This window comes from Embiotoca jacksoni, unplaced genomic scaffold (genome assembly GCF_022577435.1).
Source record: "Embiotoca jacksoni isolate LCO1_2020_lvr unplaced genomic scaffold, fEmbJac1.0.p SCAF_7, whole genome shotgun sequence".
Classification (NCBI taxonomy): Eukaryota; Metazoa; Chordata; class Actinopteri; family Embiotocidae; genus Embiotoca; species Embiotoca jacksoni.
Window position 1 is genome coordinate 15050446 of NW_027185425.1, and position 24636 is coordinate 15075081.

Consider the following 24636-nt stretch of genomic DNA (forward strand, 5'->3'; position numbering starts at 1 on the left):
CTCTGTGCCTCCAGATATGAAATATGCATGAAAGATATTGAATTTTTTTTTTCCTTTTCTGGTTTATGTGCATCAGCAAGCAATCTGTCTCCAGCTGCCTGTAGCGCCTTTCCCCCTTCTCAACCATTCAACATAACAAGTACACTCATTGATTGAACTACACATCTTCAACTAAATTCAGTTGGAAAATTTGAAAAAAGACAGTAAGATATATCAGAAATATGTGATTTGTTGCATTACAGAGATTTCTGGTGTTGCAGTTGTTTTGTTTTTAATTATTTTGTGACGTTATTGGTCATCAGTTTCCTAAACCGTCGAGCAGAAAAAGACAAATAGATGGACTCGGGGCTGCAGCCCAACACGATCGGCACGGGAACACAAAACCGTCGCTGACAGAGTTGTCTCAGTACCCTAATTTGACCTAACAGCAAATATAATAACCACTGGTATAAGCAAATATACCAGTGGAGTAATATCACAACTGTAGTATTACCACATATAGCAATATCAGTTTGATGCTGCGTCTCAAGATATTTCTTTCTCATTGAACAACGATAGTCATTCAGAGATCAACATATCGAAATAGAATAAAGTCTTTTGACAGACCAGGACACTTGATGCTAAGTGCTTTTAGGATTTTAGAGGATGTGGACACATGAAACGCTTCAGATGTAGTTTAAGATTTTAGGAATCACGCAATTTTTTTTATTAGCTCAGCATTTGATAGCTATTATGAGTTATAAATAGGTCAACATTAAGACACATCTTAAGGTTGTGACTTGACTTTCTCTGCTATTCTGATGAACACCCTCAGTTCTGTGTTGGTCTCCTTCAGACTTTTTTGCTTCTTTCTGCTGCTGCTGCAACGCCCACCGTACAACTCTGCATTTTCTCTGTTCAGAAGCATCTGATTGTTTTTTTCAAGTTTCTCCTAGACATATTTTTTACTTTACTTTTTGTCTCCATGTTGTGAACTGCAACGTGTTCCTTCCCCCGCATCCTCCACGATTGTGCTTTTGCCGTTGGTCTCCTTGCCTCCGTTTAAGTCCATGATCAACTCAGAAAAACTTCTCAAAACTCATCTTTCTGACTTGCTGGTGGTTATATCAGTGGAGATGGTTGTTGTTACTGTTTGACTCTAAGTCAGACAACCAATAGAAACTCTCGTCTCCACGTATGTCTTGCCTTCTACTTCCAACTCAACTTGCAAAGGTTTCGGTTCCCAAACAAAGGAATTTAATGTGCAACCAAAAAGTCTAGTTTCATAATAAAACTATAAGAGCAAATTTGTTTGCAATGCAAATAATTTTATTCTCAGTTCAAACATTTTCACTGACAAACTTGATTTGCAACAAATTTGCACTCAAAACCCTTAAATGTCCAGATTATTATTATTATTACTGTTTGAGCCTTTTAATAGCTTTAGCTAATTTGTGTGAATAAATACAATAAAGTAAACTTTACAGCATTTTAACCACAAATACATTACCTCCCTAGTAATGTTTTCATGATCAAAGGTCAGGGTTTTAATAAAATAACGTGATGTGTGCTGTACATTTCCATACCCAAAAGATAACCATGTGTAACTCTTCCTCTGTTCATGCATGTGTGTGTCTCCCTCTGCAGGTGCCTGCAGGAAGAGCAGCATCTGCGTCCGGCCTCGCTGCCAGCCATCCCCAACCCTTTCCCTGAGCTCTGCAGCCCGGCAGGATCCCCCGTCCTGAGCCCCATACAGACCTCTGACAACCACGTAAGTCCACCTAATACACACTCATTGATCGGACGAGGCAGGTGTGGTCATGTATTAAAGGGTTACTGACTGAAAACCAGCGTCACCGACTTCCTGGCACATTTTAATTGTTAATTACGTTTTTAGTAATTTAGTGACTTAAAAGAAGGTGTCACAAGTTAGTGCCACTATGGTTGAGATATATTATGGACCACAGTCATGACAGCGGAGTGTGTGTGTCTCCTGCATGTGTGTGTATGTGTGTTTTGAAACCAGCTGACCGGCCTGTTATGTTGAGGTCAGAGCAGCATGTGTTTTCTTTGGCTGCGTACAGCCTTTCCTTCCATTACACAACAGCTCACCCTGGGTTATCTGGACACACGTATGTGTGTGTGTGTGTGTGTGTGTGTGTGTGTGTGTGTGTGTGTTATTGTGGAATCATCATTATCAATCACATGTCGACACATGCAGACATGTTTTGCTGTGGAGGGACTTGAGCAGTGTCTCCAGGATGCTGCAGACAGAAGTGCAGACTTCCTCGGCCGAGCTGGGAAAGTCTGCAGGTCGGATCTCTCTGAACCGTCTGCTGGCTCCGGCAAGACAGGCGCCCATTTCCGGTTCACACGCTTCAACCCTGGCTCTTAGCGTCAGTGTGAGCGCACACTCGCCTGTGTGTGTGTGTGCGTGTGTGCGTGTGTGTGTGTGTGTGTGTGTCACAGCTTTGCGCCCTTCCTTCCCCCTGTAGAGCCTCCTGTCCCAGGAATGTTCCATCCTTCTCAAAGATGTTTTCAGGATGCCCACCCTGAACAATAAAAGTTATTTTAGATTGTAGCTCGCTCTCCCACACACACACACACACACACACACACACACACACACACACACACACACACACATATGAATACACACACAGATGCACACACATGTGTCATTATTCAGTTAACACACGCATACACAGACATGTGATGATGCAGAGCATTATTTTTGCATTTGTTGACATCATCTCACAAGGTCTGGAGTCAGAGAGCAAGTTTGCAGTTTGTACAAAGGATCTTTTGTGTGCGTGTTTGAGTGTGTGAGAGCTGACTGAATGTCGCTTCATGTCTCTTTCCCTCATCATCTTCACTTTGTCTACAGCTATGTCCATTTAACTACCGTTTTGTGTATCTGAAGAAGCAATAATCAGTCAATAGTTGTTGTTATCTGTGTGTTTAGACTGTTTTAGCCGCAGTTTGTGATTTTTGTGGCCTGGTAGCATTATACTTCATCTTTACTTCATTTTTTTTTCCTGGCATTTAACCGGGTCGCAGCAGGCTGGACGTTCTTTAAGATTGCTTAATGGCACAAAAACAGGAAGGTGTTAGTATTTTTCCAGGGCGAACGGCGATAAAAGCTCGTGCAGGAAGGAGTAAAAAAGCACATGGAAAAATCACCTCCAACATTCCAGCATGTTTATCGTGGTCAGCAAAAGACAGAAAGGTTTTTGGCCGAAGGAGCAGAGGAGGTGGCTCAGAGGCTGATAAACGAGGGACTGGAGGTGACGGGGATCATGGAAAGTAAAAATGTGAAAAACCCTCTGCACCATAATCACAGTTAACGATTAATTACTATGACAATGACACTTAAATGATTAAAATGCAACATAGAGCCATTTCAGCTGCATGGCGGCACAGAGAGTGCATTTTATTGACTCTGATGATCTCTTGATGTTACTATGCCTCCAAATGGTTCACATTTTTAGTTTAGAGTAAAATATGTCAACTATTTAAATGGATTGGCACGAATTGTGAATCCATAAATACTTTGGGTTATGACTAAATACCTGCAAAACTAATGGCATTCACCTCTTAATCAGCTGTTCTTTGTGTTTTTTGCTAGTTAGTAGACAGATGTGAATGAATCCATCTTCATTATTGTTTATTTCATATTTAACCAAAATCAGTTTTGGTTTTGATTTTTGATTCAACAGAATATTTTAAATAGTAAAACAAATCAAAATGACAATGACAAAAATTATGGGACATCTAACCTAATATTTTGTGGCACAACTTGTAGAGACAATCACTGCAAGCAGCCCCATGGACCCTAAACTTCTTAATAATATTTGCAGCTGTAGTCACAGGAACATCAAGCTGTCTTACAGCCTTTACTTTTAACATGCTTGTGTATAATTTTCTTTCTGATCTTCTCTGACAACTCTCTGCTTTGCTTCGCTCTCTGGTTCATGTTCAGTGTGATGCACATGATGACACCAAACATCAGAGTATCCACTTTTCTTCATTTTGAATAGGCTGAAATACTGTTTACAAGATTGAAGATGTGTGTGATACTAATCAAAGAAAACAGCTTGTTTGAAATATCACCATAGTACAATTACTTATAATCTTTTCTGGAGATGCCAACAACTCTGTTGAGGCCATTTTTGCCAACTTTTATGTTATTTCACACTTTCTTTGTTTTACTCTGTAACATACCAAAGTCATGCAGGTATGCATGAAGAAAATGCATTTAATTTCACAATTCTTCAGGAGAAATTAAGCATTTTTTTTTTCAACCAACAAATTTATCGACGTCCACAGTACATGCTGTTTAGCATGCTAACATGGTAAACGTCCACATGTTGGCACCTGCTAATGTTAGCATTCAGCTCAAAGCAGCGCTGTGCCTGTAAGTCCAACCTCTCAGAGCTGTTGGCGTGCCTCCAGACTTTAATGAAGTTTGAAGTTTGAAACATCGCACGAAACCAGCCCCAGTATTAACATGGCTCCGTTGCCCGTGGAGCCGTTATGTACTTAAATGCACTCTAATGCTTAAAATGAGCTGTGGCCGGTCTACGGCTGATTGAATGAAACCATCACTGATCAAATCACTTCAGCAAGACCAGTGGCAGACTGTCTACGACAGGGGCTTTTGCTGCAGCCATGCTATGTTGTGTATTGTCATATGTGAACTAACCGAGACTCTGCTAGAGGTTTCATTGGAGTACATGCATGCATGGATATGTGCAGGTCTGTTTAATTACGCAGTCTGAGAGCGGCTTAGACAACAATGCAGACTGGACTGTCAGACGTGCCGTGCCGTGCGTTGGTCCGCAGACATAGTCGTATTGTATTTGCGTTGGCACGGCTTTATCACAGGATCTCTCTCCCTCCAGCTGCAGAGTTGGAATCTGAACATTCCTCACTAAGCTTCAGTCTTTCTCAGAGAGAGACACAGATTACATTATGAGCCAGTAAAACTGTGTAGACGTGACATGACAGCGTGCCTTTGATAAGATAGATTTGTGACCAGGAAAGCATTAGCATGCTACCATGAACTGATAACATGACGCTGCATCTTCAACAGATTTTAGAAACAGGTTTTGGGGGAATACCTGTCTCTGAAAGTGACTCTTCAAATTCTTTAAACCTGCTCTGGTAGCTGCTGGTCCCAAGTTGTTTCAGTAGTCTTCGCTGTAATTAATGGTGGATTCTGAAAATGTGGATTTCCCACGCAGGTTGTGGCAGTCTTACACCATACAGTTCAGTCATGTTCCCTTTGGCTTTCACAATTATTTGGTCGGTTCCCGTTCTTCATCGCTGGGCACAAATGGGTTTGCTTTGGCACCGACTGCGGCTGTAACACAACTCCTGCTTTCATTTGAGGCCAAAGACAAACATTACGAACATCAGGGACAGCAGGGAGGCCCCAGTGGTTAAAGAGACTGTCTCTGGGTTTCAAACGAAGGACCTGGGCTCCAGCACCATGGGTTGGCAGGCTTCCGCTCGGCTGAAGTAGCTTGGGGTTTGCCGCTCCTTAACTGACCCTGACCTCTGACCTCCCTGTGGAAAGATGCAAGAGAAAAGAGATGTCGTAATGAAAAAAAAAGGGATGTGAAAAAGTCTGTTTCTCATGGTTTGTTATTCAGTGTGTGGTCTGGTTATTGAAATATTTGGTGCTCGCTCGGGGTGGACCGGTTCAAGTAAAAAAATCCGACCCCTTCGGTTGGCTGGTCGCGGTTCAGGACATGTCTGTTGTTTGGTTCGTTTGAAAAAGGCCATGAGGCATGCACAGGAAACAAAATTCAAATAGCTATTAGGAAAAATAAAGCCTCGCACCAATAACCCGGTGAAACATCTGACGGCATCGTTTCGGTCTGCTGTGTGCAAACGATGTGCAACACGTGTTGCTTATGCTAGCGGCAATACTTTCAATATGATGAATCGTTTAAGAAGACATCGCCTCAGTGTGTCCCGTAACAGCGCATGGAGAAGAGAGTCGGGTAGGAAAGAGCAACTCCTTCTCCCTGCAGCACGAAAACAGCCTCTTCATGCAGATTCGGACAGCGCAACATGCAGAAGTAAAGTGCTGGGGGTGTTTAGAGCAAAAGATATGCAGCCCTACAGAGTTAAGGAGGAGGGGGGAGTCCAGCATATGATATGACCCGAGCCCGCTATAATATCCGTTACCGATGACAGTTCGCTCATGCAGTAATTTCTGAACTGTGTGAACTCGCAGGACGAGTAATTGTCAAAGAATTGTCCAACACAGCCTTCATAGGACAGATGGACGTCCAGGGTGACTAAAAGTTACCGGACAGTTTTATGCTGCTTTTTTATTTAAAAATAATAAAGCTGTATTTTTTTTTGCACGATTCTTTTAAATGCGATTTGACAATGAAGAACATTTATCTTCTTTATGTTCTTAGCCAGAACTTTTTTGGCAAGTAAATGAAGAGCATGTTGAAATCAGCATGAGCCCTCTGCAAACACTTTGACAAAAATGTACTGAACTGAACCTTAGACCATGATATGAACCGACACGTAAAACATTTTTGGTTGAGACCTGAGAAACTTTTAACAGTTGGATGAACTGTCTTGAAATTTTTAAAAGACATTCATGGTCCTCAGAGGGCGACTTTTTCCTCAGATACCATCATCACATACACTTTTTTATTTGTCCAGATTTATGGCCAAATGAAAAACATCCCCATGAGCCTGAGTTCTACATATGTCATGCTCATTGGCACACTAGCATGCCGCGCTAACACTGATATTTGCATTTACCTTTGATGACAACCTCACAGAGCTGCTGGCATGAATGCAGCTGATGTTGTTATGTTGTCATCAGTTTTTTATTGTCTATCCTACTTGCTTGAAATGGCCGGATGGTACTTAACAAGACTGTCTTAATTTTCAGAAAGTTTGTTCCTTCTGTTTGTGTTGCCTTGATACAATGTCGATACTACTACTTTAAAATCAGTCTTTTAATTGCAGGTCTATACATAGCGGATTAATAACGTCATATTTCACTATAACGTCTATAACGTTTGCCATTAATCATTTATTGTTTGAATGAAGTGTTGATGGCAGATTAAACAAGTCTCTAACCAAACATCTCATTTGATGATCTATGACTATAATTACTGTAGCCGTGTCATGAAAAGTAATTTAAGACCAAAGCTCTGAGTCACACACTCTCTGTTTAGGCCTCCGACCTCCCCCTTTGTCAGCTGGGGTCAGCTGATGTGCTTCTGCACGCAATGGTCTGCTGACCCCAGTGCAATCAGATAAGGTGCATGTACGTGTGTCTGTACATGCACCTTTATAAAGATGGCAGTGAAAGCTTGCTCAACAGGGTAAGCTTATAATGACGGGATGGATAAGCCCCATTGTTAGAAAGACAGTGGGTCACTGTTCAAACACAGATCACCATGCTTTACTGTAAGTTGAGACTTGTTCACTTACCTGTAGGATTGAGCACCGTACGTAGTGTAAGTCTCTGAGTGTGTGTGTGTGTTGTGTGTGTGTGTGTGTGTGTGTGTGTGTGCGTGTGCGTGCTCGTGTGTGCGTGTGCATGTTGGGTCGCGGGAGGCGAGCCACTCAGCGAGGCTTTGGCGCTCCGGTGGGTTGAAATTGAGTTTGGCCGGTCTGCAGAGCTAATCAGCTGTCTGGCCTGAAACCCGACCACTCACAGACATGAAAGACGGATGATGCTGTAATAGTCACCATCAACCCTCATTCAAACATTGATATTAGTGTTGGGTGTGTTAGTCTACGACGGCAGCCTCCACCCACACAGCCAGCCATCATGTGGAGGTTTGTTTCCGCCACTATTAAAGTCTGAATGCAGGATAATCTAAGGAATCACTAGTTTATTGAACTTTCATTTAGTTAATTAAAGATATTTTGTGCCATTTTGAGTTATTAAGTATATTTTGCAAATAATCAAAAGGTTACACCTGTCACAAAAAGATAATTGGCAATTATTATGTGACATTATTTTAAAAAATAATGTCATTTTGGACATTCAAAATTATAGTTTAACTGTAAAATATTCTGCCTCAATTACACATCTCTGTAACAAGTGCTTGATGACGGATATATTGATATATACTCTCTCTAATATCAGTATCAGGCCAGTATCAGTCGGGCTCTTGTGTGTTTGATTTCGCCACAATGAAAGAAATGAAAAAGCATTCCAGAGTTTATCAGCTGTCGACCTCAACGTTTATACGTGTGTGTGTGTGTGTGTGTGTGTGTGTGTGTGTGTGTGTGTGTGTGTGTGTGTGTGTGTGTGTGTGTGTGTGTGCGCGTGCGTGCGTGCGTGCGTGCGGTATAGCCTGATAGGTTTAAGGCCCAATAAACCTCTTGGTCAAGTGGTCCTGACCCCGGTGCAGATTACTGTGTTTGACCTTTGACCCTGTACATACTGTGCTTGTATGTGTGTGTGTCTGAACGGACAAACTAAGTTGAGTTAAATTTCATCATTTGGAGATAAAACTTTGTAAAAGGATGCATAGCCAGGGATTTCAACTTTTCTAAGAGCCCTGGGGGAACCAACAGCTGTTGGAGAGTTAGTGGAGACATAAAAAGGAGAAAATGGCAAAACTGACCTGTTGGCTTCATAAGACGCACAACGTGAGCTTGCTGTCTCTTCCTACATCCTATCACATACAAATATATATGATATTCATACACGCACACATGTACATCTCCTCAGGAAGTTGTTCTGTTCCCCAGATGGCTGCCAAACTGCAGCAGGAGGCTGGAGGAAAAGTCGAGCTGTTAAAAAAGAGAAAAGAACTGCTGTAGCTGGTCTTCATAGGTTCTGTCTTCCTCTTTTGAGAGAGAGTGTGTGTGTGCCTGTGCCTGTGTGTGTGTGTGCGTGTGTGTGTGTGTGTGTGTGTGTGTGTGTGTGTGTGTGTGTGTGTGTGTGTGTGTGCGCGTGTGTGTGTGTGTGTGTGTGTGTGCGCGCGCGCGCGTGTGTGTGTGTGTGTGTGCGCGCGCATGTGTGCGTGTGCGTGTGCGTGTGCGTGTGCGTGTGTGTGTGTGTGTGTGTGTGCGCGCGCATGTGTGCGCATGTGTGCGTGTGCGCATGTGTGCGTGTGCGTGTGCGTGTGTGTGTGTGTGTGTGTGCGCGCGCACACACACACACACACACACACACACACACACACACACACACACACACACACACACACACACACACACACGCCTCCTAGTTCTCATGCACACTGTATTAGGGGCCAGCTGGGTTGGCCTGTGCTCTACACATGAGCCTGATTATGACTCAGTATTGCATTACTGACATTCCTCCAGAGCTCTCCCTCTTTTCTCTTTCTCTGTTCCCCCCCGCCCGCCTTTATCTTCCTCTCTCTCTGTCTCTCTCTCCCTCTCTCTCTGCATCTACCTCTGCTGAGGCTGGGCAGATTTGCTGAGCAACCACCTCCCCCCATCCCTCCCTCCCATCTCCCTCCCTACCCCTCCCTTGACCCCCTCAGTAAAGCCCAAACGCCCTGCACGTGATCCATCCAGCTTCAGATCAAATCACCCCACAGCTCATTTAAAAAAATAAAATAAAAATTCAGACCAACTGCCTTCTCGGCGAACCTCGAAGCCGTCAGTGTGCGTTACACATGTTGCTCTGGTCCTAACACTCCTGCATAGTATTTCACATACAGCTGAGGAGGAGGAGGAAGAGGAAGAGGAAGAGTGGAGGTAGGGGGGCCGAAATTGAAACCTTCAGGCAGCTCAAAGAAAATGTCAGTGGATGCATAAGAATAAGGGATGTGTGTGTGTGTTCAGTGATTGGCTTGGTAGTTACAGCTTGATCGCTCTGTCCTTGTGTGTGTGTGTGTGTGTGTGTGTGTGTGTGTGTGTGTGTGTGTGTGTGTGTGAGGAGTTGTGGGCGTGCTTTTTAGGAAGAAAGACTGTTACTTTTAGTATGGCGCCATCAGTAAAAGGAGCTGACAGTGATTTTTTTTTTTGGGGGGGGGGCGAAGGGGATGAAGGGATGAAGGGATTGAAACACAACCCTGCAGATAAGAGCGCTGGGGTACGTGACAGGTAGCAGCTCACCGTTTAAAAATCCCACACTGGGTTAATCCAGTGTGAGGAGGAGGAGGAGGAAGAAGAGGAGGGGGGTACAACTGAGGGGAGGAGAGGAGCGACTGCTCAGACCAACCACTCTTCGCAGCTCAGCCTTTATGCTGCCCAGCACAAGAAGAGGAAGAAAAAGGAGAAGAAGAAAAAGAAGAAAAAGAAGAAGAAGAAGAAGAAGAAGAAGGGGCAGCTCCTTCTCTCTCCCTGTAGTCCTTCCTCTGTCACTTCCTCCTCCTCCTCTCCCTCTTACCTCTCTTGCATTGCCAATCTGTCCCTCCCTCCCTCCCTCCCTCCCTCTCTTCCTGACTTCCTCTCCTCCTCTCCCCCTCCTCCCTCCCTCGCTCTGTCCCTCTGTGTCACTGGAGAGCATCTCAGTGTGAAAATGCCATCCTGCTCTCCAGACTGTTGCCTCTTACAGGCTGTGGAGGTAAGTGTGTGTGTGTGTGTGTGTGTGTGTGTGTGTGTGTGTGTGTGTGTGTGTGTGTGTGTGTGTGTGTGTGTTTCCTTTCTGGATGTCTTGTCATGAGCTGTGTGTGTGTGTGTGTGTGTGTGTGTGTGTGTGTGTGTGTGTGTGTGTGTGTTTCCTTTCTGGATGTCTTGTAGTGAGCTGTGTGTGTGTGTGTGTGTGTGTGTGTGTGTGTGTGTGTGTGTGTGTGTGTGTGTGTGTGTGTGTGTGTGTGTGTGTGTGTGTGTGTGTGTGTGGCTGTCAGTTTGCAGCGGTGAGGACCTTTTTTGTGTTCACCCCCCTCCCTCCTTCTCCTCTACTCTGTTTCTAAAACTTTTCTCAAACAAAAGTCCTGCGTCATACATGTACTTTTTTTTTTTTTTTTTTTTTTTTTTCTTCGTGGGAAGAGAGGAGGCAGTCTTCTGGCTTTGCAGGAGCAAAAGAGTGCTGTGACGTTGTTTCTGGTTGCACTGGGCGTCTTTCTTCATGTCAGCATGCTTGTGCTTCTGATGTTTTTTGTCTCTTTGAGGCCACTGTTGCTGCCTCTTCTTTTAGTCTTTAGTTTTTGTATTTGTATTGTGTGTATTTCCACTTTCCCTGTGCCGCTGTCCGACTTCATTTTCTGTGCCACCCCCTCCGATCCCTCACCCATCACCAGCTTTGTGTCCCATTTCATGTAATTTTCAACAATTGTTCCCCCTGTGGTTTTCTGTGAAGTGCAGGGCAGCAAGAAGCCCTGCTGTGGACAGAAGATGTGGGTGTGTGAGAATACACACACACACACACACACACACACACACACACACACACACACACACACACACACACACACACAACTCTCTCTGGCTGATATTTGGAAGAACATCCGAGTCGTCTGTTTGGTTCGCGGCCACTTTCTGGTGTTTTGCTCATATTTTATGTGCGTGTGTTCTCCTGCTCACATGCGAGCCCTCGGTGGTGGTGGTGTGTGTGTGTGTGTGTGTGTGTGTGTGTGTGTGTGTGTGTGTGTGTGTGTGTGTGTGTGGTGTGTGTGTGTGTGTGTGAGAGAATCTGCTCGTACAGTGGTGTGAAGCAGCTGGTCTGTGGTTATCTGTGCTGCAACACAGTTCGAAGAAGGCAAAAATTACACCAGGTTTAAGGTTTAAATGTGGCTTTGGGCACTTGGCTGAAAGGGTTCAAAATGGCGCAACAATGGGAGGTTCTCCAGCTTTGAACTCTAACCGCTGGCTGCTCCCAGCGGTGACATTTTTAATGACAAAATGCAACACTTATAAAATCCGCCGTCCTATTTCAGCGTCCGAGTGTGAATGTGTGGCTTTTTTTTTTTTTCTTTACTTTTCCGACCGAGAATATTCCTTCATGTGACAGAGAAACATGTCATTGTGGGATTTTCTTCGTGGATGTGCGTTTCAGTAAGTTCGGTTGAGCTCTGGACAAAAGAGCAGAACTGAAAGCGCAGGGGCTGTCCAACCTATCCTGGATGTCATCCTTCTCTCATTTTTTTTTTAAATTTTTTTTTCTAAAGTGCTTCTCATGTTGGAGTGACAGAATAATGTGAACAGGACTTTTTAAGGGTGGACTTGACAAAGCACCTGGTTATGGAGGTAAATGTCGCCTCGGATCTGTAAATTCAAATTCCTGAAAGCCACTCCGGACTTTTCTCTTGCTTGTGAAAACCTTTGTGTACATAATCCCCATCATCATCACCATCATCATCATCATCCCTATCATCCCTGTGTGTGTTTTTTCAGATCGTGAAGGTGTGGAGCGAGGATGGGGCCGGCAAAGTGGTGGAGATTCCAGCTGACATGACAGCCAGAGACCTGTGTCAGCTGCTCGTCTACAAGAGCCACTGTCTGGATGACAATGCCTGGACTCTGGTGGAGCACCACCCCATCCTCGGCCTGGGTAAGAGTGTGTGTGTGTGTGTGTGTGTGTGTGTGTGTGTGTGTGTGTGTGTGTGTGTGTGTGTGTGTGTGTGTGTGATTCACTGTTGCGTCCCTGTGCTCTTATATATTATTGCTTTGCTTTTGTGTTTGCGAGGATGGACATTGAATATACTTTTATGTGTCTCTGCTTCTATATATAGTTTGTGTACAGTGGCGTAGCAGTATATAAACAGGTGATTAAACAGCATTATAACTTTCAGGGAGTTGAATCAATTAACATCTGTTATATTATCCAAAAATGAGCCTTCAATTTGACCTAATTTTCCCAAAAAAGACACGTCTTTTTGTTGCAAACTGTATTTCTTACGCCACATACGATACACACCACAAAAATACGTCACCGAGGTTTAAATCAGCCTTGACAAAGTTTGTAAACGCCCTTCCGCAAGTGGAAAGATGTTCAAAAAGATTTACCTTCACATACATCCCTGAATGTTTGTCTGTAATGTGTTTGAAGGAGTTTATTCCTCTCCTGCAGGTGTGCATCAGCCTTACATGTATGTGTCAGTGTCTGTATGCCTTTTATGAGTCTGCATGGGTGGAGATACTCCCCTTGTGTGTGCCCTCACTGTGTATGTTCACTTGAGCATGGCACCAGTGCTTGTAGGCCTATAGGAGGTGGGAGGGAGGTGTGCTGGTTGTAGGATTAAGCATTTTCCATGTCCCACTCACATGCCTGTTCCCTCCCAAATCATTTGCTCAAAGAGGGGAGAGGAGAGGAGAGGAGGGGGGGGGGGGGCATAAGACTCCTGCTTTGCTTCTTCACTTCTGCCGTGTCTCCCTTTGAAGCTTTATTTATTACTTTATTTTTTTTTTCTTCTCCTCTGGGTCTGTCTTTGTCCTCTGTGAGGCTTTCCTACTCCTGAGTCGTATTTTTAGAGTCAAAGGATTGCTTTGTGCTTTTCCTGCTTGATCTGCGTTTCTGGAAAAAAGTGCACTGGAGAGATGGAATGTGAGGTGAGAGAGGGAGGGAGGGAGAAAAGAGAAGGAGAGATGAAGGGAGAGAGAAAGAGAGGCCGAGGGAGAGAGGGGGGGGGGAGGGCGGAGAGGCCTGGACTTAAAGCATCATACCAGAGCTGCAAGGAGCCAATCCTGGGCCTCTGTCAGACGAGCCCCTAGCCTTCCTAGCCAATCAATGTTCCCTCAAACTTCCACAGGAAATTCCCCTGCTTGTAGCCAGCGCTGGCACACACACACACACACACACACACACACACACACACACACACACACACACACACACACACACACACACACACACACACACACACACACACACACACACACACACACACACACACACACACAGAGCCCAGACATTTCCACCCCTAAACTTACCCCTGTACTTGTACTCTGAACAGTGACTACAGTTTCACCAAAATGTATGAGCAAGTGTGTGTGTTTGTGAGTGTGTGTTTGTGTCATGGCTTATTAAAACAAGGCTTCATCTCCAGAAGAGAGTCTTTGTTGCTATCATTTCGTGTTTGTGTGTGTGTGTGTGTGTGTGTGTGTGTGTGTGTGTGTGTGTGTGTGTGTGTGTGTGTGTGTGTGTGTGTGTCAGTCCGTCCATGCAGAACTGGAACATCCTGCCTGCTATCAATTTCTAATCTGCCTCCATCTGAGATCATGTCCCCTAAACTTCAAGAAAGAGGAAAACAACACACACACACACACACACACACACACACACACACACACACACACACACACACACACACATGGAGAGAAAGTAAGCGGGCCTATGCGGTGCATGGTGAGCAGGTTAGGCCTGTGTGAGCTCTTAATGTGTGGTTGTGTGTTTGTCTCTGGCTTGTACTCTGCTTATGGCTTCCCTGCTCTCAGCAATCAGCCTAAATACATGACATCATCTTCCTGCAATGCCCCCCCCCTTCCACACACACATTTCATACCACTTCTTCTCTCCACCTTCACCTCCTCCCTCCCTCCTTCCTGTCTCACAGTGCTTCTTCTTTTCACAGCCCCTCCTCATTTAACCTCTTACTCCCTTTGCTCCGTCTCTTAGTAACAGGAGATTTTTTTTTTTTCCTTTTTTTCTTTTCTTGCTGTGATTGCTGTGTCATTGTATGCAATGTACAAGCGGGGATGTGGTGGTAAATATAGAAAGTGAACTCCAGCTGGGGATGAGTTTAACACAGAGAACCGAGGAGGATCGGACACACAAGTTAGCTCTCCTCTGAAAAAGGCACGAGTTTATATATTTAATTTAATTTTCCACAGAACATGCTGCTGTCTATCAGGTTAGCTCTGCTAACTGTGATTTATACAGTGAGTTCATATTGTAATCAGGGTTCCTGCTGCTCGTGGACTTTCTGGAATATTATGGAATTATAAAAAGTCTCTTCCAGTAATGTAAAGTCAGGGAATTAGATTATTTTTTGGGGGCCAAATTTGTGGAATATCAGGGAGTTTTGTTCATAGATTATTTAGATTATAGTTGCCATTTTTCTAACTTTAATATTTCCATGAAGGATTTTTCTCTAAGGTGGTTTTTAACTGGTTTCCTTGTTGGTTTTTAATCTTCCTTTTGACTGCAAAACCTGAGTTTAAAAAGCTTTTGATTTAGTTTTTATTGTCCGACTTTGTATGTGTAGCTGTCACAGAAAATGTTCTTTACTGTGTAATTTGTCGTTTTATTCCACAGTGTCCACAGTGGCAGGACTGTTTCCTGTAGTGTTTAACAGCCAATCCAAGAAGATGGAGAGTGGATTGATTTTATAGTTTTGTAAGAATAAAGAGCAGCTTTTTCCTGCAGCCTCTTAGCGAAGGCAAACGTGACAGGAAAATGTAAATTTGGCTACAAAATGATGACTTTAAAGATTGGGTGTTAAGAGAAGATGACAGAAAAGACAGAAATAATGTTTGTTTAACTACTATTGATCTAATAAAATCTGGGAGAGGGAGCCCTTCACAGCCAACAGCAAGCAGCCTCCATTACAGCGGCCCTGTGGAGGACAATCTTCAGTCGAGGGCAGCGTGAGGAAATTCCTTCATTTTGTTTCATTTGAGAAGAAAGATTTTGCTCAGTTTATTGTTTAAACGGTTAAAAAAAAAAAAAAAAAAATGAAATTTTGTACTTAAAACGTCTGTGGACTAGTACATACAGCTGGGAATAAAATAGTGTGGCTGGATTATGTCTGATCATCACAAAGGCGACTGCTTTCACTTTATTATAGGTCACAGAAATTCAACTGGTTAGTCAGTAAAAGTCAGGGAATTTTACATTTGACTTGAACCTTGTGCAGTGATTTCAGAAAAATGTGGCTAACTCTTATAATTGTCTGTTGCCAAGTTTCACTGGAACTTCTGTGATTTTAAAAACTTGAGCAATCGGTTTGTGCCCGTCCACATCAAAAGTAGTTGGTTCCTGCTGTGAGAGGACACAGTTCAAAACGGCTTACTGTAAACAAGGTGCTTTGATGACAAGGACATTTCCAAATGTGCTGTCAGTATCAAACATAGAAGGAGAAAAAAAGGAGAGAGAGAGAGGGGAAGAGGGAGCGAGAGAGAGAGAAAATACATGTAAAAGAGCTGCTTGTTATGCTGCAGGTCTGCCCGAGTTCTCAAAAGCAATCTGAGAAAGAACAATGAACAGTGAAACTATAGTTACACTGTTAAAAGGAGCTTTGGCTTTTTTTTGGACAGTTTTTGACCTCAAAATCCAAATAGATGTACGCTTTTGGCATTTGAATGAACCCTAAAGCCAATAGTTTCCCTCAGACGACGTCCCCGAGGACAGTTCAAAGACAATCCCGGTGACTAACGCTGTCTGTCTCTGTGTCCTCATACAGAGAGATGTCTGGAGGACCACGAGCTGGTGGTTCAGGTTCAAGCCTCCATGAGCAGCGACAGTAAATTCCTCTTCAGGAAGAACTATGCCAAATATGAATTCTTCAGGAACCCCCTGGTGAGTCTTTCGCATCCCTGAAATGACCTTTCTGTGACTGCCTCACTTTATCACGCAGCCCCACACACACACACACACACACACACACACACACACACACACACGCATACACACAATGATGTGGTTGTTTTAAGCCAGAGACGATCTCTTCAACAGTAACACGACCTGCAGATGCACCTGATAGCTAAAACAGAAAATGAATATTGTTTCCTAAGAGGGACAGCAAATCCTTCTGAATATAATAAACAATAATCTTTTTCTCCCTGAAATCTTCACTTCTAGTCACAAGACAGCCATGCTAGCTGCTCTGAGAGACTGTAGCACTAAACACAGACTTACAACTCAGCCTTAGGTGAGTGTTAGATCGTTGTGAATTTGGAGGAACTATTTCAGACCTCCTTGTTCCAAAAGTAAAATCCCTGTTCATGTTTAGAAAATATTATGTTACTGACAGCTGGAGCATTTCTATGGCTCGGATCGCTATGAAAACTGTGCTTTATGAAATATTTGCGATTCAAAAGTCCCAACAGTGTATATATATATATATATATATATATATATATATAAAAGGTTTGCCTTATTCAACTTGAATATTTTAACAGTTGTTATTTGTATTATTCAAACAGTTATTAAACCACAAAGTACAGCTGAGGCCAATGACAACTTTAAGGTCAGGCTGAAGATAATGGAGTACTATGAGAAGAAAGAGAAGCAGATTGACTGTGCAATCTGAAGAAAAATAACCTTTCAGCAGGAAATAACTACTGAACAAATTGAAAATGGCTGGTTTCACTCGACGAACAGTGAAGAGATCAAGTTAATAGAATTCATCCTCTGGGGACCATGAATATATGCACAACATTTGACACCAATCTACAGACATATTTCGGTCTGGATCAAAATGGTGACCATCAAACCGGCTCCAGTACTAATACACACTTCTCTGTAGAAGCTCTGTTCAATAGCTGTATCATTAAATCTACATTTATTCTATTATATTTACGTTGCAATTTGTATGCCTCATCCTCGTACTTTTGAACTCCTTCTCAGTTTCTTTGGATAAGAACCTCAACTAACATATAAAATGTCAAAGCTGTTCGTCATTTTGAGGACACAGAGCGACCTCTGACAGCCAGCGAGTCAGCATTACCCGGCTTGCATGGCTTTTTTTTTTTGGTGGGGGGGGGGGGCGATGTGGGCTCAATGGGACTGTGCCGTTGCGTGCTGGCTCGGGTATACGGTGACATTATTGCCGGGGTGATTTAGGTGTGTGTCAGAGCCAGCAGGTGACCTCAGCTCTGTGGTAATGAGCACAGTAAAACACCAGAGTGCTGGCTGCTGCCTGTCAATCACGCTAAGAGTAGCGCTGCTGGCTAAAGGGGATTACATCAGCGGTGAGATCATACTGCATCTCCTCCTCGGCTGGAGTGCCCTCTCTCTCTCTCCACCACTTTGTCTCCGAGTACTTGTGCTCATCTCACACACACACACACACACACACACACACACACACACACACACACACACACACACACACACACACACACAGATGTATTCTGCATAGAGAAACACCTCCCCGCTCCCATCTTGTATCTAGTAGTTTCTCGTGCCTCTCTCTTTCTTCGTCCCGTCTGTCTCTCTCTCTCTCTCTCTCTCTCTCATTGTCGGCCTCTGTGTGTTTTTCCATCCAGAACTTTTTTCCAGAGCAGATGGTGGCGTGGTGTCAGGAGTCTGATGGCTCAATCCCTCAGTCACAGCTCTTACAGGTGAGGCGAAGGGACACGGACGCATCTGTAGTCGGACGCATGCAAAGACGCCTCAGTGTTTCCTCAGCCTCAATTTCATCCTACAGCTAAACTCTCAATCTGGCTACATCCACTCTGATATGTTTTGATTGTAAAACACATAACTTTACATTACATTTACGCCTAGCATCCACTTCACTCCGGGACTGCGTTTTAGTCTGGACGAGCAGAGATGGAGACTTTCTGAAAACGATGACAAAGGAGACACCTGCATTTTCTCCCTGATTGGGTCTTATCAGTCACGACATGTCCTTCTCCAGTTCATCACGCCCCTATGACGTCACCCTTTTCTGGAAGAAAACAAACTACATCAGCCCTGACTCCCGGTGGTTAATTCGACCTGGATAACAAATTACAGCCGTTGCTGACCTTGTTTTCAGTGCTGGCAGCTCTCGTGCAGTTTAATTCTGCATTTCACCAGGCTACTGGTGCCCACATACACAGGAGGAAAGCTATTATTTTATTTTAAACAATTCCCAGTGGCGTTATCTGTCCTACATGGAGCACCGGTGTCGCACCGTATTTGGTGACCCATCAGATTCCCACCCGAACCATCAGACTCCTCATGTTTAGACCTGAACAACACTGCAGGTCACAGAACCCGATGGGTCACCAAATACGGTGTAACGCCAGTTTTAGGTGGCGTGTCCAGTGAATGAACATGCAATATGCATTTTAATTCACGTGAGTACGGATGGATATTGGTTCTGAATCGCTACTGCAACGCTCATGTGGTTGGAGATAGTTTTATTGTAAAATACTGTTTTAAAACAGAAATGTATTTGTGTGGTTGTAGCCTTTACAGTAGCTGCCCTGTAAAAAAATAAAGCTGGAAAATGTTGTTACTATGGCTTATTGTTTTTTTCTTTTTAGTCTTTCTGTGCATACAAGATGAATGAGCACAACATAAAGAGTTCCTTAAATCTGCAGCCAAGTTTTTTGGGAATATAGAAAAACCTGCCTCATTATTTCACTGATTTAAAGACATAATAGTTTCTAATAGGACTTCACATCTTCCAGAGACATGTAGTTTCCAGCATTTGTGTTGTATTCAGTTCCCCTGTAGCAGTATTCCTTCTACAGATGATATAGATTCTGCTGTGTGTGTTTTTTGTGCAGAACTTTCTGAACTCCAGCAGCTGTCCAGAGATTCAGGGCTATCTGTCCGTGAAGGAGCCCGGACGAAGGTCCTGGAAGAAGCTCTACATGTTCCTGCGCCGCTCGGGTCTCTATTACTCCACTAAAGGAACATCCAAGGTGACGAGTTACGGCTGTATTGATTCTAATTCTGGTGTGAAGGGAACAAGCTCGATAGCTCATCTTGTCAGTTCACACATATCACAGGACTTTAGCATTTAAGCTTATTTTTCTCTTCAGTTTCAATCCTTTTTTGCTGCATCCTGTTTAAAATGACTGTTGCAGGATCCCAGTTTTTCTAGGAAGTGTTAACGTGTTGTGAAATCATACATCAACTTCTAGTTTAAACAAGAAATACTTTTTTAAAAGGGAGAAAAATGCACAAATCTAGTTTTTTCAAGTTTGAATTCCCAAGCAGCACATAACTTGCTGTGCACTAGTTAACAGCAGTGTGTAATCTTTCACACGGTTACTGACCCCCCCCCCCCCCCCCCCCCTGCTGAACAGGAGCCCCGACACCTGCAGCTGCTGTCAGATCTGGAGGACAGCAACATCTTCACCATCATCACGGGCAGAAAACTTCACAACGCCCCCACAGACTATCAGTTTTGCATCAAGGTAACACAGATAAGATAATTTTACTGTTAGTAAATATCATACGTGCGTGTGTGCGTGTGTGTGTGTGTGCGCGCACGTGTGCGTGTGTGTGTGTGCGCGCGCGTGTGTGTGTGTGTGTGCGTCTGAGTGGCTTTAAACACACACTCAGCACTGTGTCCCGCTCTGGAAGTTATACTGTGGTCAGCCACCTGGTGATCTGAGATAAGCCGTGTGGGATAAGCCGGGATGGTACAGCGAATCTGACTCTCCTAACCTCCTCACCTCTCTTTTACAAACACACACGCACGTGCAAACATACACACCACACACACCGGGCGACCGGCGTGTCAGATGCTGTCAGCGTGGGTGACAGTGCAGGATTGGGTAAGGGACTTTACTCGGTGGTTGGGGGGTGGGGTAGGTTGGTGGCTGGATTGTTGCGATGGCGACATGAGTGAATATATTGGCAGGGGTTATATTTAAGGAGCTGTCTGCTTCACGTCTGCTTCACGTCTGTTTCACGTCTGCTTCATGTCTGCTTCACGTCTGTGTAACTTGACGAAGGAGGAGGAGAAAGTCTGTGTTTGATGAAGGGCTGCAAAAGGACCAATTACAAGTGATCTACTTGTAATGTTAACTTCTCCTAAAATTGTTGCGATGATAATCTCATTATTATGCCATTTTGTGTGGGTTTTATTGTGTGTGATTTATAACTGATCAATAAAGATTAAAGAAAAAAAATTGTTATTGGGATTTTTAAATTTTATGCAAACAAAGCAGGAATACACAGAAAACAACACGCAAACAGGCAATCACAAAACAAGCAAACAAACAATACAACAACAACAAAAAAAATCCGTGAAGCTCAGCAAACTCCTTGTAAAACAATTGATGACACATTCGGTCCTATATAATTCAAATGAGGCTGCCAGACTCATAAGATACTCATAAGATACTGCAGAGGAATCAGATCAAATATAACTTTGCATAACTTTTTTAACAGTAGTAGTATATATTATCTTGCAGCAAAAGTAAGAATAATATATAACCTCTTATTCGCTTAGGTCGGTAAATTTCTACTATGAAGGCTGGGATAAATAAAGATTATATTTAATATTGTAGTTAAAGTATCACTAATTCAGCAACAGTTCAAATTGACTCCATCACTGGACTTCATCATTAGAGAATTAGAGGCCTCACATGTTCATGTTCATGATGTCTATCTCTCTAATTAAAACGCCCCGCTGTGTCCTCTGTTTGGTCGACAGCCCAGTAAAGTGACGAGTGACTGTAAGGAGCTGAAGATGCTGTGTGCCGAGGACGAGCAGAGCAGGACCTGCTGGATGACCGCCTTCAGACTGCTCAAAGTAAACTTCCCTTCAACATGTTGGAGTTACATTTATTTAGTTTTATCAATATACCGTTCTCAGGTGGTCGATGCTAAAACGTATAAGCGGATTCTCTTTTCTTTAAGTGTCAACAGTCATTGATCCTGTCTGTCTCCTGTCTCCTCAGTACGGGATACTGCTGTATCAAAGCTACAATGTCCCCCAGCAGAGGAAGTCCAACCTGTCTCCTTTCTCTGCTCCTGTGGTGAGGACCTGCTCTCTGACATCATTACATCCTGCTCTAATGTCCTTCACTCACCAGTCCAGATAGATCCATTAATTAGCTAATGCTAAATCTGCCTGGTGCCTCACTCTTTCTAAAGAGGGCAGCACGCAGTGGGATCATTTTTTTTGCCACTTTGCATAAGAAGGATTTGTCACATGCTGAAATGAATTTCTATTCAAATGTTCATTGCTGCCGTTAAACTTTTGTTAATCAGGTGAACAAGATTGTGCAGTGAAAGGCTTAGATTCAGATCCAGATCCAGATTCAGGTCAGGCTGCTCGTTTTAAACAAACAGCAGTGCATAACCAAAGTACATCCGACACAGAGCACCTTATCCCACAGTTATTTGAAAAAACAAAACATTTACGTAATGCTCAGAAACACCTACACTGTATACAAGACCGCACGCACACATACGCAGTCAACAGAAATGCGTGTGTTGGTCGTCGCACAGTACAAACGCCTAATCCCCTCACACCATGAGGCGTCAAGAAAGGTGTCAAACTCCTTTGGAAACATTGTGAATTAAATCTGCAATTTATACAATTTACAGACTTGTGTTGTGAGTCAACCTCTGTGTGAATCACACTGTAAAACATGATATACACGCACAGATCCTACTGTCTGATATGTTGAAGTAATCAAATTTTGTTTTGTTTTGATTTGTCATTCTGAAGAATAGTTCATTTCAGTTTTACCGAGCATACGATGTCAAATAAAGCAGATATTTAGTTCATAATGATATGAAACCGAAATCTGCTGCAGCTCTTCACCTCAGAGAAGATGAAACTGGATTTTTTTTTTTTTTGCTTTATAAAAACAATTATAAATGATCAGCGATTAATTTCCTGTTGATCAGAAAAATACGTTTATTTTATCAAAGATGAATAAACTTTAGTTAATAAATGTTTTTCAAAATAAAATATACAGATGGGTTAGAAAAAATTAGGAATAAAGCTCACTAATTTATCAAAATGCATCAAGTGCCCAGATGTCTGCTACATGCTGAAGAAAACACAATTTTGGTGTTTTACTTTGATAAAACAGCAGTTTTTATGTGTTTATTCACAAGTTTCACAAATTTTATATTGGACATTAACATGAGAAAATCCGTATTTGTCCTATTTGGACTAATGTTGAATTTAACCAGGAAATTAGTCAAATTTAAGGCACCAGACTTTGTGCAAAGCTTTTAATTTGACAGCCTAGTGAGTGACAGTTCTTCTAAAAGGCATTGTTGAAAAAAAAAAGATTACAATTTTATAATAATTACTCAAAATAAAGGAAGTTGTTCTTTAGTTGGTTGTATTTTTTGGGAGGACCTGAGAGTAACTGATTGAAAGGAAACCTAAATAGTTTGAGCCGCAGAGCCACAAACGCAGGACAGACTTGTGCTTTTCCTCACAGGGGCATTCGTGGATTGACTAAAGTGGGTCTGTGTGCAGACAGGATTTGTCATGCTCCAGTGAGTGTGTCTGGCTTGTTTGACCTCTGACCCTTGTCTACCACCCGTCCACCCTGTTTCTGGTATACCCCCTCCCCCTCCGCTCCACACCACCCTCTCCACCTCCACCCTCTCCACCTCCACCCTCTCCACCTCCACCCCGCTCCCTCCCCCCAACAGCGGAGTGTGTCTGAGAACTCCCTGGTTGCCATGGACTTCTCCGGACGGACCGGGCGCGTCATCGACAACCCCGTGGAGGCCCAGAGCGCCGCCCTGGAGGAGGGACAGAGCTGGAGGGTGTGTAGGAAAAACAAATCTGAATCCAAACATTGACATATTGAAGCTTCCATTTTTTTTCATGTGATGAGCACAAATATCCTGTTGAAAATTCTCTTTTTTTTCCCACCAACTTTCTCTTTTTGTTTTGTTTTGTTTTATTGAATAGTGTGCGTGTTTATTCACAAGTCGTTTGTAAACTACCTCTCAGATGTTCTTCACCCAAAGTCTTTTCCCTTTTGAGTACAAATGCACTTCCATGGAAAGAGTGTGCAGAATGCTTTTATTAAAGGAGCACTTACCTGTTGCTGAGCTCATAGCTCTGATGAAGTTGAAGCAGAAAGCAGCTGCTGCCTCAATTTGTTTTGTTTGTGGTCGACTGAAGTTCATTACAATGTTTGTTTTCTCTACTTTATCTTCAACTGAACTCCACAGAAAATCAAATTCTTTGTGTTTCGTTTTAAACTTATGTTTCCACATATTTCACAATGCCACAAGGATCAGGACTAATGTGAGGGATTTTGTTTTATGTGTAATTATCTCATGATATGTTTGTTTCTCACAGAAAAGGGGCCAGCGTATGAATATCCTGGGCAGTCCCAGCCCCCTGCATCCATCCTCTCTGAGCACAGGTACTCTCACTTAGCCCTCCATCACCACCAACAACAGAAAGACCAGTAAACCTTCCCGGGCTGGTAGATTGACTGATGTAGTGTGGTTATAAACAGACTTAAAGAAGATCTTCGTCTTGAAAATGTGTGTTGTTTTTTAGTAATCCACAGGACACAGGTTTGGTTTCATGGTCGCATCCTCAGAGAGGAAGCCCACAAAATGATCATCCAACAAGGCCAAGTAGACGGGTGAGTGGTAGGATTTTTTTTGTCTCATGACATTGTCTAACGGTTAGCGATACTCGTGTGAAATATTGCTGAAAAAAAACTTGAGCGAGAGGAAGATTATTTTGTCAAAATAGTCAAACTGCTGTAATGAGAAGCTTAAATCTGAAAATGTCCAAAAACACGTTTTGGCTCATCAGCAACACATTTCTTTACTTAACTCAGTGGATTTAGATAAAGTCCTCACACTTCCCTCAACGGCAGAAGCTTTTGAACTTGTGGAAATCATGGCGCTGATATATATATTTCATGACACTGTTTAATCCTTTCTCCTTATGCTTTCTTTGTCAGGTTATTCCTGTTGCGGGACAGTCAGAGTAATCCCAAGGCGTTCGTGCTCACCTTGTGCCACCATCAGAAGATCAAGCACTTCCAAATCCTACCGGTCAGTCACGTTAATATGTCACGGCCACTGAAATAAGAAAGAGTTACACAGATTACTGCTTTACTGTCTTT

At 43.2% G+C, this 24636-nt stretch overlaps 1 protein-coding gene across 3 annotated transcripts in view; it reads left to right on the plus strand.

The window, feature by feature from the left end:
* LOC138214594 (growth factor receptor-bound protein 10-like) overlaps window positions 1-24636 on the plus strand; it is a 48609-nt gene that overhangs the window by 17342 nt on the left and 6631 nt on the right. The window contains exons 5-16 of one of the 3 annotated variants that reach the window (XM_069176325.1): window positions 1627-1750; window positions 12289-12445; window positions 16296-16411; window positions 18103-18177; window positions 19336-19473; window positions 19861-19971; window positions 21219-21317; window positions 21466-21543; window positions 23189-23305; window positions 23850-23916; window positions 24057-24144; window positions 24472-24565. In XM_069176325.1, coding sequence (XP_069032426.1) covers window positions 1627-1750; window positions 12289-12445; window positions 16296-16411; window positions 18103-18177; window positions 19336-19473; window positions 19861-19971; window positions 21219-21317; window positions 21466-21543; window positions 23189-23305; window positions 23850-23916; window positions 24057-24144; window positions 24472-24565 — 1264 coding nt within the window. Of the gene's footprint in view, window positions 1-1626; window positions 1751-9962; window positions 10520-12004; window positions 12142-12288; window positions 12446-16295; window positions 16412-18102; window positions 18178-19335; window positions 19474-19860; window positions 19972-21218; window positions 21318-21465; window positions 21544-23188; window positions 23306-23849; window positions 23917-24056; window positions 24145-24471; window positions 24566-24636 lie in introns of those variants that run through there. The other 2 variants (XM_069176327.1, XM_069176328.1) reach the window with 2 other exon arrangements.